Source organism: Neolamprologus brichardi, chromosome 4 (assembly GCF_056152115.1).
Source record: "Neolamprologus brichardi isolate AB-2024 chromosome 4, ASM5615211v1, whole genome shotgun sequence".
Lineage (NCBI taxonomy): Eukaryota > Metazoa > Chordata > Actinopteri > Cichliformes > Cichlidae > Neolamprologus > Neolamprologus brichardi.
The window spans coordinates 20568970-20588712 of NC_142107.1; the positions used below are offsets into that span (position 1 = coordinate 20568970).

A 19743-nucleotide genomic window follows, 5' to 3' on the forward strand; every position below is an offset into this window, starting at 1 on the left:
TGCGCAGTGTTGCCAACTCCTCAGTAAGGAAAATCGCTATTGGCTGTGCTAAAAGTCGCTAGAAGTCGCCAAATGACGTCATTGCCTAATTTGCATAATTGGTCATGTTAATGTAATTGTAACCTACGCTGTTGGAGAGAGAAACAACATTGTGGAAGAGACATAAAGCGAGTAAAAAAGAAAACGTCCTAAATACAGTTAGAATTTATTTAGAACTACAAATTAAATTTCTTTTAGCAATTATTGTTTTTTAATGTCACAATTCCAACCCTGCTCCTTTATCCAGGCCTGGACCGGCAAAAGTGACCCGAAATTGGCACTCTGGTGGAGTTACTTTGTGTGTGAGAGTGTTTATAAGTAGTTTTAAACCTTGTGATCCACAAAACAGTGTAACAGTAAAAGAAGAATTGACTGCGTTACAGTCAGTGTGGGAGCAGCGACTTCACTCATGCGCGATTCATTTGCCGTTTGGACGCACAGGTGTGAACGTCTCCTGCCCTGATAGCAGCTGGGGGAAGACTATCCTCGCCTGTGAGCGCTTTGGCACGGGTGAGGTGCCCAAGGCAGCACCACTGCTTGTTGAGAGTAAGAGCGATACGCGTTTTCATGTCAAAAAGTCGTCATAAATAAGTCTCCAATAATACCAGAAAAAGTCGCCAGATTTGTCGCTAGTCGCTTTTTAGAAAAAAAGTCGCTAAGGGGGTCTGAAAACTTTGTCGCTATATTTAGCAACACTGAGCACGTGAGCCTTGTGCTTTACGCTGGGCAGAGGGGGGAGGGGCGGTAGTTACACTCAGTAGCACAGGAACAGAGCCAGAGGGAGAGAGAGAGAAAGAGAGCCAGGGACAACAACGTCACATTAGAAAGGTATAGTAATCATCCACAACTATTTTCGGTTGCAGATGATAAAGGATTCAGAAAGTTTATTCATGCAGGCCCATATGACAGAGAATACGCATGTTCTTTTTGTTTTCACATTTTAATTTATATTTAATTGTGTTGTGGTTTGCAGTGTTTGGTGTTGTTTCACTTTAAATTTGTAAAAGGAAAAAGCTGAAAATTTAAATAGTTAAAAGTTGAAATGTGAATAGTTGATTTTTGTATTATATGATTTATTTATTACATTTTATGTGGAGTGAATAAATAAAAGTATATTTACGGTGGCCCCTAGAGACAAAGCACATACAAACTTCAAATCACGTACAAACTCCGAAGCACGTAAAAACACCGAAGCACGTAAAAACTCAGAAGCACGTAAAAACTCAAAACACGTACAAAAGACAACAGAAGTGCTCCAGGATGCTGGGCGCAGTGTTGAGCTTTTGTTACCTAGTGGCTACACAAGCCAGCAAGTACTAACGACTGGATTTGGTGTATGGTAGTAACAGGTAAATGAACTTTTTTTTTTTAATTATTTGAATATATATGAGTGCCTGTGTATAAATACACAAACAATACACACATGTTTTCAATTGTGTAATTTAAGTGATCTAGTAGCTCTGCTTTGGAAGTTCAGTTCATGCTAGAAATGTGTTTTGGAGTTTGTACGTGTTTTGTCTCTAGGGGCCACTGCATATATTTATATATATATAAACATATATAAATAAAACCACTTTTTTTTTAAGTTAGTAATTCCTTTTGTGCATAATTTTATATTATTGTTAATAATAAATTAATTAAAGCAACAAAACAACCTGAAGAGCCGGTTCGGAGCCGAAAGAGCCGGCCTAATATTTTTGCAGGGAAATTTGGAGGATAAAAATTCAGTGTTATAAATTCAATGTCTAAAAATACTTGAATTCTGATGATGCTATATTTCTTCCATACAATTTGCTATTGCAATAAACTATTATTTATTTATCCACACTTAACAACTCTTGCACTTAATCTATAATAAAATGATGACAAAAAATATAATGAAATATATTTGAAATAAAAATTTAATACAATCAGTTTCTTAATGTATGTTCTTTAAAACACAGTGTGTGTTTATTAAATATCATAATTATAATAATCCATATTTATGTGGATATGCATATTACATATATACACACAGAAGCAGACAGGATAAGACTAGTGTCATATCTGAGACAGTAACCAGGGCCGGACTGTTTCTGAAACCTCCATCATTTTCATTGTGCAACAACATGGCAGCAGAGGACAATTTGATTTTGTTATGGGAATAAATCACTACTGGAAATCACAGGACTCAGATCAACACACGATCTGCTCAACAATCTGTGCCACAGTAAATCTCATGCAGTGCTACTTTTAAAACTCTCACATATTTGGACAATCTATAATCTTCTACCACAAAAACATACAATTGTTCATTGAAGTAAACACACAGAGCAGTAGTGGATCTTTTAAAAATGTGTTTATTTATTTTGATTTGCTGCTAACTGCAAGGATTTTATTTGTAGTTTTTGTAGTAGGAAGCACTGCAAAAACTACAAATAAAAAAGTGCAGTTAACAAAAGCAGTGCTCTCCACTATGTAAAACCCTCACCTGAATTTTTAGGTTTTTCAGTTCAAGCCAATTAAATGAAACCCAAAAATTCAACCCCAACAATCAAATGATCCCCTATGAGCAAGGGGATTGTGGGTAACTGTATAACAGTTACCCACAATTACCGTTACCCGCTCTGTGGGACATTCACTTCAGCCGAAAAGCTGTGAGATGGCCCAGCAAGCTGCAGGAACAACAATGGCCACTGCGGCAAGACCTGAACCTACTAGTAGGCGCTGATTATTTGCCACAGTTTTCATGAGATCTGCGTTTTCGTTCCTAATTTTTTTGAGCTCTTGCCTGAGATCTGCGTTTTCTTTCTTAATATTTTTCAGGTCTTCAATGGCTTCTGACTTTTTTTTCTGACTATTTTCGAGCTCTTGCTTGAGATCTGCGTTTTGTTTGTTAATATTTTCGAGGCCTTCATTGAGTTCTGACTCGTCTTTCTTACTATCTTTGAGCTGTTGCTTGAGATCTGCGTTTTGTTTTTTAATATTTTTGAGGCCTTCAATGAGTTCTGACTCGTCTTTCTTACTATCTTTGAGCTGTTGCTTGAGATCTGCGTTTTTTCCCCTACTATCTTCGAGCTCTTGCTTGAGATCTGCGTTTTCTTTCTTCATAATTTTAATTAGAAGTGCTATGTTTCTGTGAACTTGAGACAGACTCGTCTCAACAGCCTCAAACTGCACTATTGGTGACTCATCTCCACTATCGCTTCCAGAAGGTAAGTTATTTAATGAGTCCTGTGACATTTTTTTTAAAGGTTTAAAGCACGGTCTCACAGGTTAAATACGTATTAGCTTTGTCTAAAACAACTGGCTGTTTCTGAAAATGCTCCAATGTAAACCGTTAAAGGAGCTCCCTATTTAAGCACTAGCAGAGAACGTGACGTCGACCGTGACGTCAGAATGGTCCTTTGTGAAGATCAAAGGATCAAAGAGCGAGGGTGCGTTCCCAGATGGCCGAGTAAGTACACGCTTACTCCCCAGCTTAGCAAATGTAACGCTATAATACTGTAGGAACACTGTGTCAACTCAGTAGTGATGGGATTTCCGGCTCTTTTTAGAGATCCGGTAGAAAGAGCCGGCTCTTTCGGCTCCGATCCGGCTCTTCAGGTTGTTTTGTTGCTTTAATTAATTTATTATTAACAATAATATAAAATTATGCACAAAAGGAATTACTAACGTAAAAAAAAGTGGTTTTATTTATATATGTTTATATATAGATATATGCGGTGGCCCCTAGAGACAAAGCACGTACAAACTCCAAAACACATTTCTAGTGTTAACTGAACTTCCAAAGCAGAGCTACTAGATCACTTAAATTACACAATTGAAAGCATGTGTGTATTGTTTGTGTATTTATACACAGGCACTCATATATATTCAAATAATTTAAAAAAATGTTCATTTACCTGTTACTACCACACACCAAATCCTGTCGTTGGTACTTGCTGGCTTGTGTAGCCACTAGGTAACAAAAGCTCAACACTGCGCCCAGCATCCTGGAGCACTTCTGTTGTCTTTTGTACGTGTTTTGAGTTTTTATGTGCTTCTGAGTTTTTACGTGCTTCGGAGTTTGTACGTGTTTTTACGTGTTTTGGAGTTTTTACGTGTTTTGGAGTTTGTACGTGTTTTTACGTGTTTTGGAGTTTTGACGTGTTTTGGAGTTTGTATGTGTTTTTACGTGTTTTGGAGTTTGTACGTGCTTCCGGGTTTGTACGTGCTTCAGAGTTCGTACGTGATTTGAAGTTTGTATGTGCTTTGTCTGTAGGGGCCACCGTAAATATACTTTTATTTATTCACTCCACATAAAATGTAATAAATAAATCATATAATACAAAAATCAACTATTCACATTTCAACTTTTAACTATTTAAATTTTCAGCTTTTTCTTTTTACAAATTTAAAGTGAAACAACACAAAACACTGCAAACCACAACACAATTAAATATAAATTCCATCCATCCATCCATCTTCATCCGCTTTATCCGGGGCCGGGTCGCGGGGGCAGCAGCCTAAGCAAAGAGGCCCAGACCTCCCTCTCCCCAGCCACCTCCTCCAGCTCGTCCGGGGGAACACCAAGGCGTTCCCAGGCCAGCCGAGAGATATAATCTCTCCTGCGTGTCCTGGGTCTGCCCCGGGGCCTCCTCCCGGTGGGACATGCCTGGAACACCTCACCCAGGAGGCGCCCAGGGGGCATCCTTGTCAGATGCCCAAACCACCTCAGCTGGCTCCTTTCGATGTGGAGCAGCAGCGGCTCTACTCTGAGCCCCTCCCGGATGGCCGAACTTCTCACCCTATCTCTAAGGGAGAGGCCAGCCACCCTTCGGAGGAAGCTCATTTCCGCCGCTTGTATTCGCGATCTCGTCCTTTCGGTCACTACCCACAGCTTGTGGCCATAGGTGAGGGTAGGGACGTAGATCGACTGGTAAATTGAGAGCTTCGCTTTTACACTCAGCTCCCTCTTCACCACGACGGACCGGTGCAGCGTCTGCATTACTGCAGCTGCAGCCCCAATCCGTCTGTCGATCTCCAGCTCCCTTCTCCCATCACTCGCGAACAAGACCCCGAGATACTTGAACTCCTCCACTTGGGGCAGGAACTCATCCCCGACCCGGAGTGGGCACTCCACCCTTTTCCGGCTGAGAACCATGGCCTCAGATTTGGAGGTGCTGATCCTCATTCCCGCTGCTTCACACTCGGCTGCGAACCGCTCCAGTGCGAGCTGGAGGCCCTCACCCGATGAAGCCAACAGAACCACATCATCCGCAAAGATCAGAGATGAGATTCTGAGGCCACCAAAGCGAAAGCCCTCCGCCACTTGGCTGCGCCTAGAAATCCTGTCCATAAAAATTATGAACAGAACCGGTGACAAAGGGCAGCCCTGGCGGAGCCCATCACCCACCGGGAATGAGTCCGACCTATTGCCGGCAATGCGAACCAAGCTCTTGCAACGCTTGTATAGGGATCGAATGGCCCGTAGCAATGAGCCAGACACCCCATACTCCCGCAACACCTCCCACAGGACACCCCAAGGGACACGGTCGAATGCCTTCTCCAAGTCCACAAAACACATGTAGACTGGTTGGGCAAACTCCCATGCACCCTCAAGTATCCTCGAGAGGATGAAGAGCTGGTCCAGTGTTCCGCGACCAGGACGAAAACCACATTGTTCCTCCTGCATCCGAGGTTCGACTAGCGGACGAACTCTCCTTTCCAGCACCCTGGCATAGACTTTCCCGGGGAGGCTGAGGAGTGTGATCCCCCTGTAGTTGGAACACACTCTCCGGTCCCCCTTCTTAAAGATGGGGACCACCACCCCGGTCTGCCAATCCACGGGTACTGACCCTGATCTCCACGCAACATTGCAGAGGCGTGTAGGGAAGATATAAATTAAAATATCAAAACAAAAAGAAGATGCATATTCTCTGTCATATGGACCTGCATGAATAAACTTTCTGAATCCTTTATCATCTGCAACTGAAAATAGTTGTGGATGATTACTTTACCTTTCTAAAGTGATGTTGTTGTCCCTGGCTCTCTTTCTCTCTCTCTCTCCCTCTGGCTCTGTTCCTGTGCTACTGAGTGTAACTACCGCCCCTCCCCCCTCTGCTCAGCGTAAAGCACACGGCTCACGTGCGGAGTGAAGCAGAAAAAAAGTGCGAGAGAGAGTGAGGCTGGTTCGCATCGTTCACGTCAAAGACCCGGCTCTAAGAGCCATTTCGTTCACGAACGACCCATCACTACAACTCAGACCTCAGAAGCTTTTTTTCGGTATTTAAGCGAGAAAAGGACTGATTTTGATCAATAAAGCGACAAAATGTCACCGCGTGACAATAAAATACCTAGCTTCTAGTTTATAATAACAAAGGTAGCATGTTTTGGCACGTAATTCTTCCCATCAGAATTATGCTTCTTGCTCTTATTAACAAAGTGTTGCATCTTCAAAAAGTAACAATGAAATAACTGAGACTTCCAATGGCGTATCGTTGCAACTGGTTTACTGAACCTTTCTTTCAGGGCATGTACAGAACATGAGCATACATTTTCTACTGCCTCCTACAGGACACACTCTTCTTCCACTTCCTTACAACATTAATGTAACATAGAACCACTACTGCCTCTCCTGGCATTACCATTGTAACAACACACTCATTCTGTTTCTTTCAGATGAATAACAGGAACTTAGGATGTATGTATCTATGAATAATAACTATTATGCATACTCATATATTTATATAACCACACAATATTTCTTGTATATATATATATATATTTCTTGCGATACCACACAAAGGTAGCATGTTTTGGCACGTAATTCTTCCCGTCAGAATTATGCTTCTAGTTTATAATAACAACAGTAGCATGGTTTGGCACTTGTTTGTAGAAGCAGTCTGCATGCCAAGGTGCTTAAATAAAATAAAATAAAATGAAATAAGACATTCAGACAGATATTCTCCTGTTGCATTAGTTTGTGCATGCACAGAGTGACGGCGCTGTGCGCGCTGCCCTCAGCTGGTGGATGGTGGAGTTAAAGCTGTGGCTGTCTGATGCTGCTCTGAGCTCACAGTTGTCGTTGTGCAGTGCAGTTTTTCTCCCCACTGTGTGCAGCCAACCGCAAGAAATGGTGAGTGAGGAAAACACATACAGCTCAGAATATAGTGGCCTGTTGGCTACGAAAAACCGACTTTAGGTCAGCCGGCAAACCCTCCCCAGAGCGGTAAAATGCCCGATTTGAGCAGCTAAGCTTAGCTGGTCACAAAGCGATCACTCAGAGACGAATGTCTTTGTTTAGCTAACCTTTGCTAGCATTGGCTAGCTTCTCCTGCGTTAGTCAATACAGTAGCTCATGGTGGCTCGTTGCGCTATACTCTTCAAGTTGATAGCAAGTTAAGCACAGTGGGGTCCGATCAATGTGAACAGACATGACTGTTGTTCGAGATAAATCATCCAAATTTGTGTGGCTCAAATAGCCATCTAGCCGCACAAAAGCTAACTGGCTAAAGTTATCAGCTAACGCTGCCATGTATGCCATAACTTAGATAAAAATGGTTGTTTAGCGTGAGCGGAGCTTGTTTTAAAAGTTAGAGGAGTTGAAACACAGACTGTCAACTTTATAGTTCAAGTCTGTGAAAACAGTTGACAGAGGAAGCCGCTACAGCTGGCGTTAACAGATGGCTGAAGCTTTGGTTAAAACTGCCTTAGCTAAGCTATGTGTCACTGCGGCTATTTAAAACGTGAGGTGTAGAGAAGTGACTTGGCTTACTCATAAAGTTACCAAAGTGTTCCCACACAGAATAACCTGGTTAAGCAGAGACTGTTTCAGTTTATAAACGCCCATCTACCATCTGTTTGTTTTGCTCAAACTTTAACCAGCTGAGCATTTATTAATGATCCCTGTACACAGCGTGATAAGACTCTGAGCTGACATATCTGTAATGTTGGACCGATATGTCTCCCTGCTTTTTCTCACTTGATAAATCTATCTGGTGATGGCACTGGACACGTTCTGTAGGCTCAACAGAGACGAGCAGTATTTGATATAAATGCTCAGAAAACAGAATTGAGCTTAATTCAGTAAGACAGGACGTGTGTTTCTGAGAATCAGGGTTACAGTGTGTATCACTATCATCACTATGTGATTTTCTCCTGTCACTTCATCTCACTCCAGGATGTGTTTCTAATGATCCGACGTCACAAGACGACCATCTTCACAGATGCCAAAGAGTCAACCACAGTCTACGAACTGAAGCGCATAGTGGAGGGCATTTTAAAGAGGCCACCTGAAGATCAGAGGCTTTATAAGGTGAAATAAATTACCTGGAATCCTTGTTAATAGTACTTTATTTTTTTTTTTAACCTTACAATTTTATGCTCTAAACAATGTCTCCAAAAAACATTGTTAATCAAAATAATAGCTGGAGCTCTAATACCTGTCCTTTATTCACTTGACGAAGCTATTCTCACAAAACATGAATCAAAGTTTTCTTTTGTTACTTGAAGTCTCCCCTGAATGTTTAGCCCTAGCAGTCAGCGGACAGGAGCAAATTTATAACTGAAATCAAGTGACAGTAACATATTTTCAGAAATTAGAAGGAAGTCCTACATTTCCTCAAGCTCCCCCCCCCCCCCCCCCCCCCCCTTTTCCCCTCTCAATGTAAAAGTGAAGTTGAGTCAATGTCAATTACAAAGTTTTTGCAAAGCTTCAATATTTTTTACTTTGCTTTGGTTCAGGTTCTATCTGAACACATCATTGGGCTTCCTTTTTTTCCTTTCCTCAAACTTTGGCTTTTTGTTGAGTACAAGCAGTCTTCACATCAGAGAACAAGGCCTCGCCATTTTCGCTTTGTTACAAAACCTTCTGCCCTGCAAATCTCTGAAGATGTCTGCTTCTTTTAACTCTTTCTTCTTCAGGATGACGTGCTGCTTAATGACAGTCAAACTCTTGGAAACTGCGGCTTCACAAATCAGACAGCCCGGCCTCAGGCCCCAGCCACGGTGGGATTAGCGTTTCGTCTGAGTGGTGAGTAGTTCATCTTCTAACCCACCTCAATACTAGATTTTACTGTGAGCTTATTCGCTTGATCTGAACTCAGGTTTAGGGAAAAAAAGATAACAGCCAAATTCTACATTCTGGATTCTGGTTTACACTAAGCAACTTGTCACATCGATGCGCTATACAATCCAAATTATCTCTAAAGTTCCAAAAACATACCTACCAACATTTAAGTTTCAAAATCTGGGAGTTTGTAGTTCTGTTGTAGCATATTTATCAGCCCACTGATGTGTGAAGTCATTATGATGACTTGTCGTTTAACACACCGGTCCCCAGGCCACAGACCGGTCCGTGAGTCGTTTGGTACCATACCGCGAGAGTTGATGCTTGGGTGTGAAATTTGTGGTTTTCAGGGTTTTTAACGTTATTTTTTTATAGTTAACTCGGTTTCCCTGGGTCTTTTCTCGTGTGTTATGAATAAATCTTCTTTTTTTGGGGGGGTGGTACTGGATTTATTTTGTTGTATTTATCCGCGACACCTTAAAGGGCGGCTTGTGAAAAGATTGTCGAACATAAACCGGTCCGTGGTGCAAAAAAGGTTGGGGACCGCACATATCTAAAATGTTGCTTTTTGTGAAAGATTTGTCCTCAAAAGAATGTACTACTAAAAAAAAAATGAGTCGGCATCAAGCAAAGATGAGCCGGTTCTGCTGTTTTTAAACAAGAAAATGAAGAACCGGAGATTCCAGGTTTGTCCAGTTCTGATAAGAAGGCAGAATTCCATGGTTCGGTACAGGAGTTGAAGCTGTATCAAGATGTCAGTGGGGCAGTTTGAACCCTTGTTGGCAGAGTTGGGACCACATCTGAGGAGGCAAAGAAATCATTTCAGAGAGCCGACTAACAGCGTTTGTGTGTCTGAGCTGAAATTGTATTATGTTACTATTTGTGTATTCAGTATCGGTGTACATTTGGAGCTACAAGCACACTTGTTGGTAATTGCAGTGGTCTGATTGGTGACGCCTGTTCATTCACATGATAAAAATTGAGCTTGATCCCAAAAAAATAGTACTATAAAATTACGCAGTCAGTGGGAATGGCTGCACCAAAATGCTCGCAAGAATTTTTCACGCCCAGCATGTAAAGGCTTTAAGTACTTTCCTGAATAACGTTAAATAGGATATGTTCCCACCAGAACTAATGGGTAAGCAAAGCTAGTCATAGTTTGCTGTTTGAACTGTAAGTTTTTGTGATATGTTATCCTCTTTCACGCCAAATGTGAGCTATAACCACTTCTGTTAAATTGTCCAGCTTTCAAAGAAAATTGTTGCAACTTGTTGTCTACAGTTGGAAAGAGGCGTTTATATTTTTACAAGTGTTTGATTGTGTGTTATTAACTCTGGAAGCTCGGTTTGGTAAATGTGTCCAACTTAGCAAAGTCCATAACCCTGTGTCACACACACTGAAATGGGTACATATGTGGCTGAACTCATTGTTTATGTCTTGCGATTTTACTGCGTCTTTGTAGTAAAGAAAGATGAAATGGTAAAAAGAGGTAATTTATTTAGAACTCAGCTGTGGTGTCTGTGTAGAGATTGGCAAGGCACATCCTTTGAATCGGGTTGCCAGTTTGTGCCGCCAGATGGGTTGAAATTATATTTGGAGTGTCTACTATGTGCATTTCATAGACAATCTGGCAAGTTGGCTGAACGTACAAAACTTATTGATCCGTGTATTCCAGTTATTCGTGGTAAAGTTTAAGAGTCGTGCAGGTTTGGGAGTTTCCTGAGAGAAGCCGACTGCTGGGAGATGGTTTTAAAATACAAGTGAAAACAGGAAAAACGGGAATGTTGCCAGAAAAGATTGAGAGCTTTTCAAAGAGTTTTTCTTTGTCACTCAGTAAATGCCATTTTTCCAGTGGAAGAAGCAAAATACTTTTTAACTTATTCAGTGTTCAACATTGGTCTAGTTGTACAAAACAAACACTTTGTGTCTTTTTGGCATTTTAAAAACTGTTATTTTAAAATTCAGGTCCCCCTGGATACAAAATTATTAATTTCTTTGGATCTCCTTTCATGTTACTTTGATCTCTTTCCAGAATTTAATGTCTCCTTTGTCTCTCTCTGTGTTTTAACTTTCTGTCGTTCTCCCAGATGATTCCTTTGAGCAGCTGAGGATTGAGCCCTTCTCCACTCCCCCTGAGCTCCCCGACGTCATGAAGCCCCAGGATTCAGGCAGCACAGCCAACGAGCAGGCTGTACAGTGAGCTCAGAGGCGGGGGAAACAAGAGGGACACACAGGGGGTCGAAGGGAGGGGTTGAATTTTTGGGAAGTGATGCCTCAGCGGGTGAAGTTTTGCCTTGCCGACGACCGATCTTCAGCTGGGCGTAAACAATTTCAAACGCGGATTCCCCCTTGGTGTAAATGTGAGGGTGCTTCAAAGTGGTTCATTTTGTCCTGAAATCGGCGAACGCATGCTAGATAAATTGATAATTACACAAAAGACCCCACAGAGATACCTGACGGACTTGTCACGACACTGTCAGTCATCCACGGGGTTGGTAAAGGCTGAACATGAATAATTGTACCTCGTATTTAATGAATTCTAGTCTTTATTTGGAGTAAGGCTGATGCTGCCTTACTTGTGTTCTTTAATTTGCTGGCTTCAGAGTGGGATTTGACAAGGTGTCGCATTTTTAGGTTTTTATGTTTGTGTTTCTTTATTAAAATATTACTAGGATTAACTTTTTTGGGGGGTGGTTTGGATATGTGTTGCTGCAATAGCTCGGAGTTTGTGAATATCTAAGTTACTGAGACTGAATGACTCATTTGGATCTTCAGTACACGTCTTCAGACATAGCAGCAATCAAAATTCAAGTTGTGGCGATTATTCTTTACTTTTCCCTTCTTAACATTGATGGAGACCTCTTCACCTTTCCTCAGCAACGATTGGTTGTAGCCTGTGACTTGCTTGACAGTCTGAAGTGAAGAGGTGACACGTCGTGGTTAAATTATGAGCTGTGCCTGGCTGCTTATTTTGCCTCCCATTTATCCTGGAACCATAGCTCATTTATGTCATGCTGCAGTTTGTGCTGTATTTTACACTGTTAATACCATAATGCGTATTATTTTCAAAAAATAAAAATAAAATTGTATTAGAAATAAACACTTCTGCACATCAAAACTTCACATTATGGTGTAACACTGGGTCTCATGATCTAGAAACGTAATAATAATTACAAAAAAAAAAAAAGTCTGTTATTACAGGAAGAAGAAGTAATGGCCTGGTGGGTGTGGGAAAAGATGCTGTTTAATATGACATTTAAAAGCATATTTGAAGATTGAGGCTGTTAAACAGTGGGATGTGATGATCAAAGTTGCACTTGTAACTGGTTTAACATTAAAAGAATTGTTTTTCACATCTGTGTACTGTTGTGTGTTTGTACAATTTAAAGTGATCTTTGAACATAGACGGTGTAAATGTGGCCTTGATGAAGCCACAATGTTGGTGTTTTAGCAGCTGCTGTTAAAACACCACAACCTACTTAGGGATGATCTGATATCCTCGTGTTGGTGTTGTTCCCAGATCATCATGAAAATGTTGTTCCAGGTTCAACATTGCAAGTGACCAATCACATTATTGTGACGTTATTCTTTTGCGCACCAACCCATTCGTGCATTTATGAAATTCCAATGTTGCAAGGACAATATCAATTCTGCTTAGCGTTTATTAAAGGGTTAGGGTTAGGGTCAGGGTTAGGGTCCGTTGATCGGCGGACAAAGGCGGTTTCTCGCAGCTTAAGTACAGTTTTTTGTTTTACGCCGGTTTTTCCCGAAGTCGCAAAAGTATGACATCACAACATTCTGATTGGTCACTTGCAATGTTGATCCTGGAACAACCTTTAGTATGATGATCTGGGAACAACACCAACACGAGGATATCAGATCGTGCACCTACTTAGAAGGTCTGTACCACACAGAAAATCATATTTTGGGAAATCTGACAAGTGGATGACTTATTTACAAACACAGATTGTAAAGCTGTTATGAATGATGAAACTATCCATAGGAGCCAAAAGCTATTGTTGAGCCAGGCTGTAAATTTGGGAATTTTAACAGTGAAATCCGTTGAAGCCAGCTTTAGAAGTTTGAATCCACAAATGGATTTTCCTTACAAATGTGGCACCATTTAAGGCAGGGGTGGGAGAACTCAAGGACCCGTGTCCTGCAGGTTTTAGATGTCTTTGATCCAACACAGCTGATTTAAATGGCTAAATTCCTCCTCAACATGTTTTGAAGTTCTCTGAGGCCTGCTAATGAACTAATCCTTTGATTCAGGTGTGTTGACCAAGGGTGATATCTAAAACCAGGACACCAGATTTTGAGGCCTGGAGTTCCCCACCCCTGATTTAAGAGGAAATAAGCAGGCTGTCCAATGGTATAAGATTTATTGCCAAGAAGCGCTGTTACAACAAAGGACTTACTTTATGTGCCAAGCTCATTTTTTTGTGTTATACATCATGTAGCATTGTTTCTGTTTTTTTAAGGACCAACGTCTTGCTTAATCTGGCGTCGTCCAGCACTGGGCAGGTTCTACTGGTGTGTATTAAATTGGCTTTCTGAATAATAAGGAACTTTATTCAGCCAGAATGTAATTTGGCAGGATATCTGTTGTTTACTCTGAATGATAGTAAGACCCAGAACTGGGCATTGCTTTGTCTAAAAATCTAAACCACTAAACTGCGAAGTGCAGTCTCTTATTTATCCTGTCTTTTAATTACTGCTATAATTATAGATATCAATCTTTTGGTTTTCTGTTATATAATGTTCTGGCTCTTTTCTATTTACTATCTACTTCACTGGAAAGCATCAAAATTGGACTGAAACAACCAAAATAGTGACAATAACAGAAGAAGTTGGGACTTTTTATTGCCTGTGGTGTAAATAATAGGAAAATCTTTTTGTTGACTTAAAAATAGATTTGACCATTCTAGTTTATTTTCACCTTTAACTTTCTGAGACATATTTCTTTAACACAGTATTCAAATGAACAAAACAATATGTGACTGTAATTAAATATGCTGGGTCTACTTTCAAGAGGTAAATAAATCAAGACAAAAAAAGTGATAACTCTATCAACATTTCAACTTTGCCAGCGCACTGACATCAGAAACATCTCTGTACAAACTAATACAAACACTAATTTATGAAAATGTTTGAAAATTTCTCAAAATATATTTTTCATATTGCAGTCCAAAACCAAATGTGTATAACATTTATTGTGTTCATATTGTAAATACAAATTAACTATTTTTAAAGTTACACTAGTAAAATAATAATTGATTTGTTCACTTACTGAACTTACTAATAAGTATTAGAAAGGCTGCTTAGCAATCTCTCAAATCAGTTTTTGAATTGTTTTTTTTCCACTTAACGTAATGTGACTTATTTTGTCCTTGTTCTGTCTCTGTATTGCTCACTGTTTGATTTATTTAATTTACTTTATTTATTGTCTGTGTACCATTTTTTACACTTCTGTTTATAATGATGAAGAAAAACTTTAGGGTGCTCATACGGTCACTGTCTTTCAACGTCTCAGTGAGTCTGCCAAAATTCCGACAGTCCTTGAAAGCAGCAAACATTAGCTAGCTAGCCAGCGGGCTAGATTAGCATAGTGCTAACAACAGAATGGGCTTGCAACTGCTTGAAAGGACCGGTGACCTCTGCTTGGCTTCCATGCTCTGAAAGCATCTTGTTTCTCTATCGCCGGTATTAAAAAAAATGGATGTCAGTGAATGTGTTTTATCGGCAGGCAGGGCCGTGCTGGACATGGTGGAGCGGGAGTGGCAGCCTCTGTCTGCGGGCGAGCTGGAGCACAGGCTGGACCAGGCGGTGGAAGAGATCCTGGAGTCACAGCTCCTGGCAAAACTGGAAAAGCAGTCCCATCGTCGTCCTCCTCCTACCAATACTATTTACGTACAGTTACTACAGAATCAGGTGGGGCCCCAAGTTTTACACACAGCAACAACACCCAGTCCGTCCGAGCAGGAGGAAGAGAAAGAGGAGGAGGCTGCAGAGTCCCAGGAGCAGGGTGATGCTGTGGATAATCCAGCGATCAAGGTAGTTTTGTGGCTTTAGTTTTCCTCTGAGAAAGCTTTTACAGTTTTCAACTACTATTAAAAACAATGACAATTTTTGGCCAGTTTGAATTTTCAAACTTAAATTTAACATGATATTCAAAAATCAATTAAAAAGAATTTGAACCTGAATATGAGATAAACTAAGGAATTTCTAAAGTGTACCAATCATGTATAACAATGCCTTTAATCGAATTATAAGCTCTGCATTTCATATGTTTGTCATTACTCCTTAATCTGATAACTTTTTGCTGGATTCATTTCTTTTATCTCTCCAATAAAAAGTAGAAAATGCTTCTTTTTCTTTGAGATGTGGCTGACATCCCAGTAGAAAACCAGAAACTCTGCATGAGCTGGAAGGAGAAGAAAGTGGATACATGCCTATTAAATACTGTTGTATTTTGTTTGTGTCTCTGTGTTTCACCAGTACATTTCAGACCTACTTCAAAGCTCCAAATCAAGGACACGAATGGCTGGACGGGCTCGCTTATCAATGTCCCACACTGTCCTCCTGTCTCTCACACTGCTGTCCGAGCGAGTCAGTTACCGCACTGTGTCCCGCCGCTTCCAGCTGGAGAAGGGAAACATCCACAGGATCTTCTTCTCTTTCTGCCAGCGCATAAACATGCTGGAAGAGAGGCACATCAAATGGCCAGCTGGTGTGTTAATTTGTTGGGTCGTTAATCATATGTGGGCAAATTATGATGATGATAATATTTTCTCTCTGTTCTTCAGGGAAAGAGGCTGTAGAGGCACTTTTCCCATTCTCCAATCTAATTGGAAAAAAGGAACTAGAAGGAGGAAAAGGTGTTCCTCAGGTTCTGGGAGTGTTGGGACACACCCGGATTCCTATCCGCCTGCCTATAGGGAAACATGATGTGGAGAGCACCGTACCTGAGGTGAAGAGAATGAAGATGGAGGCCCCTCCTGACTCTTGGTTAAACCTTGAGCTTGTGTGTGACATTAGAGGCCGGTTCTTGCACTGCAGATTCAGTAAAGGATCTCATGTGGACAGAGGTCGTGCTCTAAGAGACAAACTCAAACAGAACCCTGACCTAATGCCTTCCAGCTCCTGCCTTGTAGCCAGAGCTGGCTACCCACTTACTGATCAGATTTTTACCCCGTACACAGGAAGTCACGGACCAAGAGAGGCGCTCTTTAACAAGACGCTGGAGGAGCATTTTCAGATCCTGGATCAGGCCATTGCAGATCTGAGAGCCAGGTTTCGGAGGCTCACGTATCTGGATATTGGAAACTATGACCGAGCCAGAGCTGTTGTGCTGACTGCCTGTGTGTTGCATAATGTGTTTCTGGACCTAGGACAGGCGGTTCAAGGAGAGAAGGAGGAAGCCACACCCCAAGATGAAGAGGGGGAGGCGGATGACGAGGGTGTACGCAGACGTGACTCCATTACAGATTTGCTGTTTAAAAGCTTTAATCATGGAAACGCGTGAACATTTCAATTTGTTAATAAACTTCAGTTGTGCTCGTGATCCTGGCATGTTGCATTCATTAACATTTGAAGGTAGTGACTGAACCCCTAAAAACCAACAGCAAAGGTTTCCCTGAGGTCATAGAGCGAGAGCGGTGAAGGGCGGTCTGTGGGAAAATGGGCCTCCCTCGCTCTAAGACTTCAGTAAACACATTCCAGGTTAAATTGAACACAGCATTAAATTTATTATGTAAATCACTGTCAATATTAAGAGTCGAAAGAGAGGATCATCCAAGATGTGCTCATTAGGTAACAACTTGTCAAGCTCTTCACTAACCAGAAGGTGACACCAATGTTTATATTTTTTTTAATACACGCTGTAGTGTATGCATTAAAAACAGTTACCAAGGGAAACCCAAAAGCATAACCCTAACAGGGATGGAGGTAGCTGCCAACCTTAATGTGACAACAAACCAACTTTTCATTAATTTAAATGAATGACACTTTATATTACACAGAATTCATTCATCAAGAGTTTACCTTTTTTTTTATTTAATCATCTCCATAGTGTGGTGTTAATGCATTTTCCTAACACACAAAAGATCTATAGTCCAAGATTGGGAGGAAGGCGTGTCAGGAATGGCACCGCGAATCAAATAGACTTATATGGCAAGGCCGGGATGGTCCATTTGGTAAAGTAAATCCGTTGGGCATCTTTCTTGGCCTTTAGACAATAATTCTGATGGCAAAAGAACCAAACGGGATAGGCGAAAAAAAAAAAAAGGAATGGCACCGCGTGTAAAAATCTGGCAAGTCAAATATGTGGATCTACTGCGGTGACCCTTTGTGAATAAAGGAGTAGCTGAAAGAAGCTTACTCTTAATCCTTGACAAAGTTGGTTATAAGTAAATTCTTCTCTGTGTTCAAATCAGGCACCTGGTAGACAGGAAGACCTAAAAAAGAGCCTAAATTTAAAGTTTAGAAACCACAATAGCATGAAATGTGTTCAAAAAATGTATTTTTTGTACCATTCTCTAAGGTAATAGACAGCCAGAGCCTGTTTCTGTGCTAATGCTCAGTGGCTAGCCCTGTCACACTGCATTATTGCTACTTATACTAATAATTTTTTAAAAACTAAATAACTATATGTGCTGGGAAGATTTGCAGGAAGCTTTCAGCATAAAAAACACAACAGAGACAGAGTTATAAACAAAGATTATCTTATTAATACTTTAACATTTATACCAGTATCTTCATTAATCCCAATACTGAAATCTGTATTGTATTTGACTGCTTTTGGCCCGGCAATGGTTACTTTATTTACGTACAGTTTATTTTCGTACAGTTCTTTGACAGATGGGGGTGGATGCCCCATTTGTGTGTACTCTTCAACTTCATCCAAGTTTTCTATTTTGGTATAAAAATAAAAGATTCTTACATTATTTTGAGCACCAGGAGGGAAAAAGGAGACAGGTTTAAAGAGAATTGTAATCTGCCTGCTGTGTTAAAAGTGAGTCTGGCCTCATACTGTACACCTGCTAATCCAAGCTACTCTGTAAACTGTAAACGGTAAAAATGTGAAAAAGTCTACAAACATTAGACATTGCAAACGAGCTGTTCTTCTCATGCAGTGTCTTGGAAGGTCTTGGTAATTTCGCGTTTCCTCTCTCCTAATGTCCATCCTTTGATATCTGTGTGCCGTTCTTCTGAGCCAGGCTGGAGATGGCTTGGGCCAGGTTGTTGATGGCCTCTATTTTTCGCTCCTCCAGTGCTTTCTGCTGCGCCCACATGTTCATCTTCCTCTCCTGCAGCTCCATGTACAGCTGCAGGACATCCTGCGGAGGCCTGGTGGGGCAGGGAGCAGCTGTTGCAGGAGGCGTAGGGAGGATAGGGGTAAACCTCTTGCTCGCTATAGCTTTTCCTACTTTGGTCCCGCTGAGTTTGGCCCTGCGCTGGGCTTCGATCTCCTCCCTGCTCTTACCCAGGACTTCGTGCATAGCTTTGAAGAACTCCCAGTGGACGCTGGTCACTCCCAACCTCTTGGCCCTCTCTGCATTTTTTCTGTATGTGGCCAGCATGTTTCTCCACTTGAGATCACATTCGTACGCCTTCACAGTGACATCAGTGACCTCTGACTCCCTCAATTTGGCATTGACCTTCTCTGCAACCATTTCCCAGAGTTTCTTTTTCTTGCACACTGGCTGGTCAAAGGCCTGATCCATTTCAAGCCGGGTATTGACTAGATGCCATGTAGCCTGAACTGTCCAGATAAATTCTAGGAGTGAAAAAAGGTAGAAGATCAGATCGATTGCTTTTTTTGGAGTTATTAAAGACAATGCCTTGGTCTACAGTACAGTTTTTCTTAAAATGCTGAACATCATGAGTACAACTACAACTGCAATACAACTACAATTAAGTTTTTCTGCGTTATGGTATTTTCCAATACTGCACTATATTTTGGATGCATATCTTGTTCTTGATCTATATTTTAAAGGTATGGTCACATATTAAGTTTAAAAATATAAATAAAACTATTCCAATAATAATACTAATAAAACCAACGGTATATGATTTTGTATTAAGTACTACATCAAGTACTTTTATTGTAGGTACTTTGTACGCTTAACTTTTACTTAACTGAAAGGGTGTGTAAATGCATATTTAGCTACATTGCAAAGCAGTTTTTATTGAATACAAATTCTGTGCAGTGCTACTTTTAATGCAATAAACCAGGTTGCTGTTGTTCTTGGCCCCCCTTCTCCACCCCATACAAAAAAAGAAAAAAAAAATCCTGGAAACGTTCCTGCTGAGTACTAACCTGCTTTTGTTTTATCCGTATCCACACTGGACACGACCGTTTCCTTTCCTTCCACTTCGGAGTTTTGTATCACAATTGTCTCGATTACCTCCATCTTATTAAAAGCACAACCATTACAGTTAAAGTTGTTTTTTTAATTTACTAGCGGTGTATCTATCGCGGAATTTAACAACATCCAAGAGTCACCGATGCCCTCTCTCGCGTCGAGAAAGACGATGACTATAACAACGTCGCTTGGTAGCTTGGAAATTGTAGTTCATTTTGGTTATTACGCCTATTCTTTTTAGTATTCTGGACTAGCGGATGAACTACAATCCCTAAACTCTTTGACTATTTTAACGTAGGCTACGAT

At 40.9% G+C, this 19743-nt stretch overlaps 3 protein-coding genes across 3 annotated transcripts; 2 read left to right on the top strand and 1 right to left on the bottom strand.

The window, feature by feature from the left end:
* Positions 1-7011: 7011 nt before the first annotated feature.
* On the top strand, positions 7012-12423 carry elob (elongin B). Its single transcript, XM_006803036.2, has 4 exons — positions 7012-7138; positions 8183-8317; positions 8926-9034; positions 11158-12423. The coding sequence occupies exons 1-4, from the start codon at positions 7034-7036 to the stop codon at positions 11268-11270; spliced, it is 462 nt and encodes a 153-aa protein (XP_006803099.1). The 5' UTR covers positions 7012-7033; the 3' UTR covers positions 11271-12423.
* Positions 12424-14620: 2197 nt separating this feature from the next.
* Positions 14621-16627, top strand: LOC102782575 (putative nuclease HARBI1). Its single transcript, XM_006803037.3, has 3 exons — positions 14621-15124; positions 15569-15800; positions 15877-16627. Exons 1-3 carry the CDS (start codon positions 14786-14788, stop codon positions 16593-16595), a joined length of 1290 nt encoding a protein of 429 aa, XP_006803100.2. The 5' UTR covers positions 14621-14785; the 3' UTR covers positions 16596-16627.
* Positions 16628-17139: 512 nt separating this feature from the next.
* Positions 17140-19742, bottom strand: si:dkey-66i24.7 (uncharacterized). Its single transcript, XM_006803038.3, has 2 exons — positions 19392-19742; positions 17140-18848 (listed from the first exon to the last, which is right to left on the bottom strand). Exons 1-2 carry the CDS (start codon positions 19483-19485, stop codon positions 18244-18246), a joined length of 699 nt encoding a protein of 232 aa, XP_006803101.1. The 5' UTR covers positions 19486-19742; the 3' UTR covers positions 17140-18243.
* Between the last annotated feature and the right edge of the window lies 1 nt (position 19743).

Bases quoted from the DNA above. Each gene is read 5' to 3' on its own strand.
- si:dkey-66i24.7 (XM_006803038.3), bottom strand. From the start codon at position 19,485: ATGGAGGTAATCGAGACAATTGTGATACAAAACTCCGAAGTGGAAGGA. The intron at 18,849-19,391 runs GTTAGTACTCAG...TTTCACTCCTAG, and splicing joins TACGGATAAAACAAAAGCAG to AATTTATCTGGACAGTTCAG.
- elob (XM_006803036.2), top strand. From the start codon at position 7,034: ATGGTGGAGTTAAAGCTGTGGCTGTCTGATGCTGCTCTGAGCTCACAG. The intron at 8,318-8,925 runs GTGAAATAAATT...TTTCTTCTTCAG, and splicing joins AAGATCAGAGGCTTTATAAG to GATGACGTGCTGCTTAATGA. The intron at 9,035-11,157 runs GTGAGTAGTTCA...TCGTTCTCCCAG, and splicing joins ATTAGCGTTTCGTCTGAGTG to ATGATTCCTTTGAGCAGCTG.
- LOC102782575 (XM_006803037.3), top strand. From the start codon at position 14,786: ATGGATGTCAGTGAATGTGTTTTATCGGCAGGCAGGGCCGTGCTGGAC. The intron at 15,125-15,568 runs GTAGTTTTGTGG...GTGTTTCACCAG, and splicing joins TGGATAATCCAGCGATCAAG to TACATTTCAGACCTACTTCA. The intron at 15,801-15,876 runs GTGTGTTAATTT...TCTGTTCTTCAG, and splicing joins GCACATCAAATGGCCAGCTG to GGAAAGAGGCTGTAGAGGCA.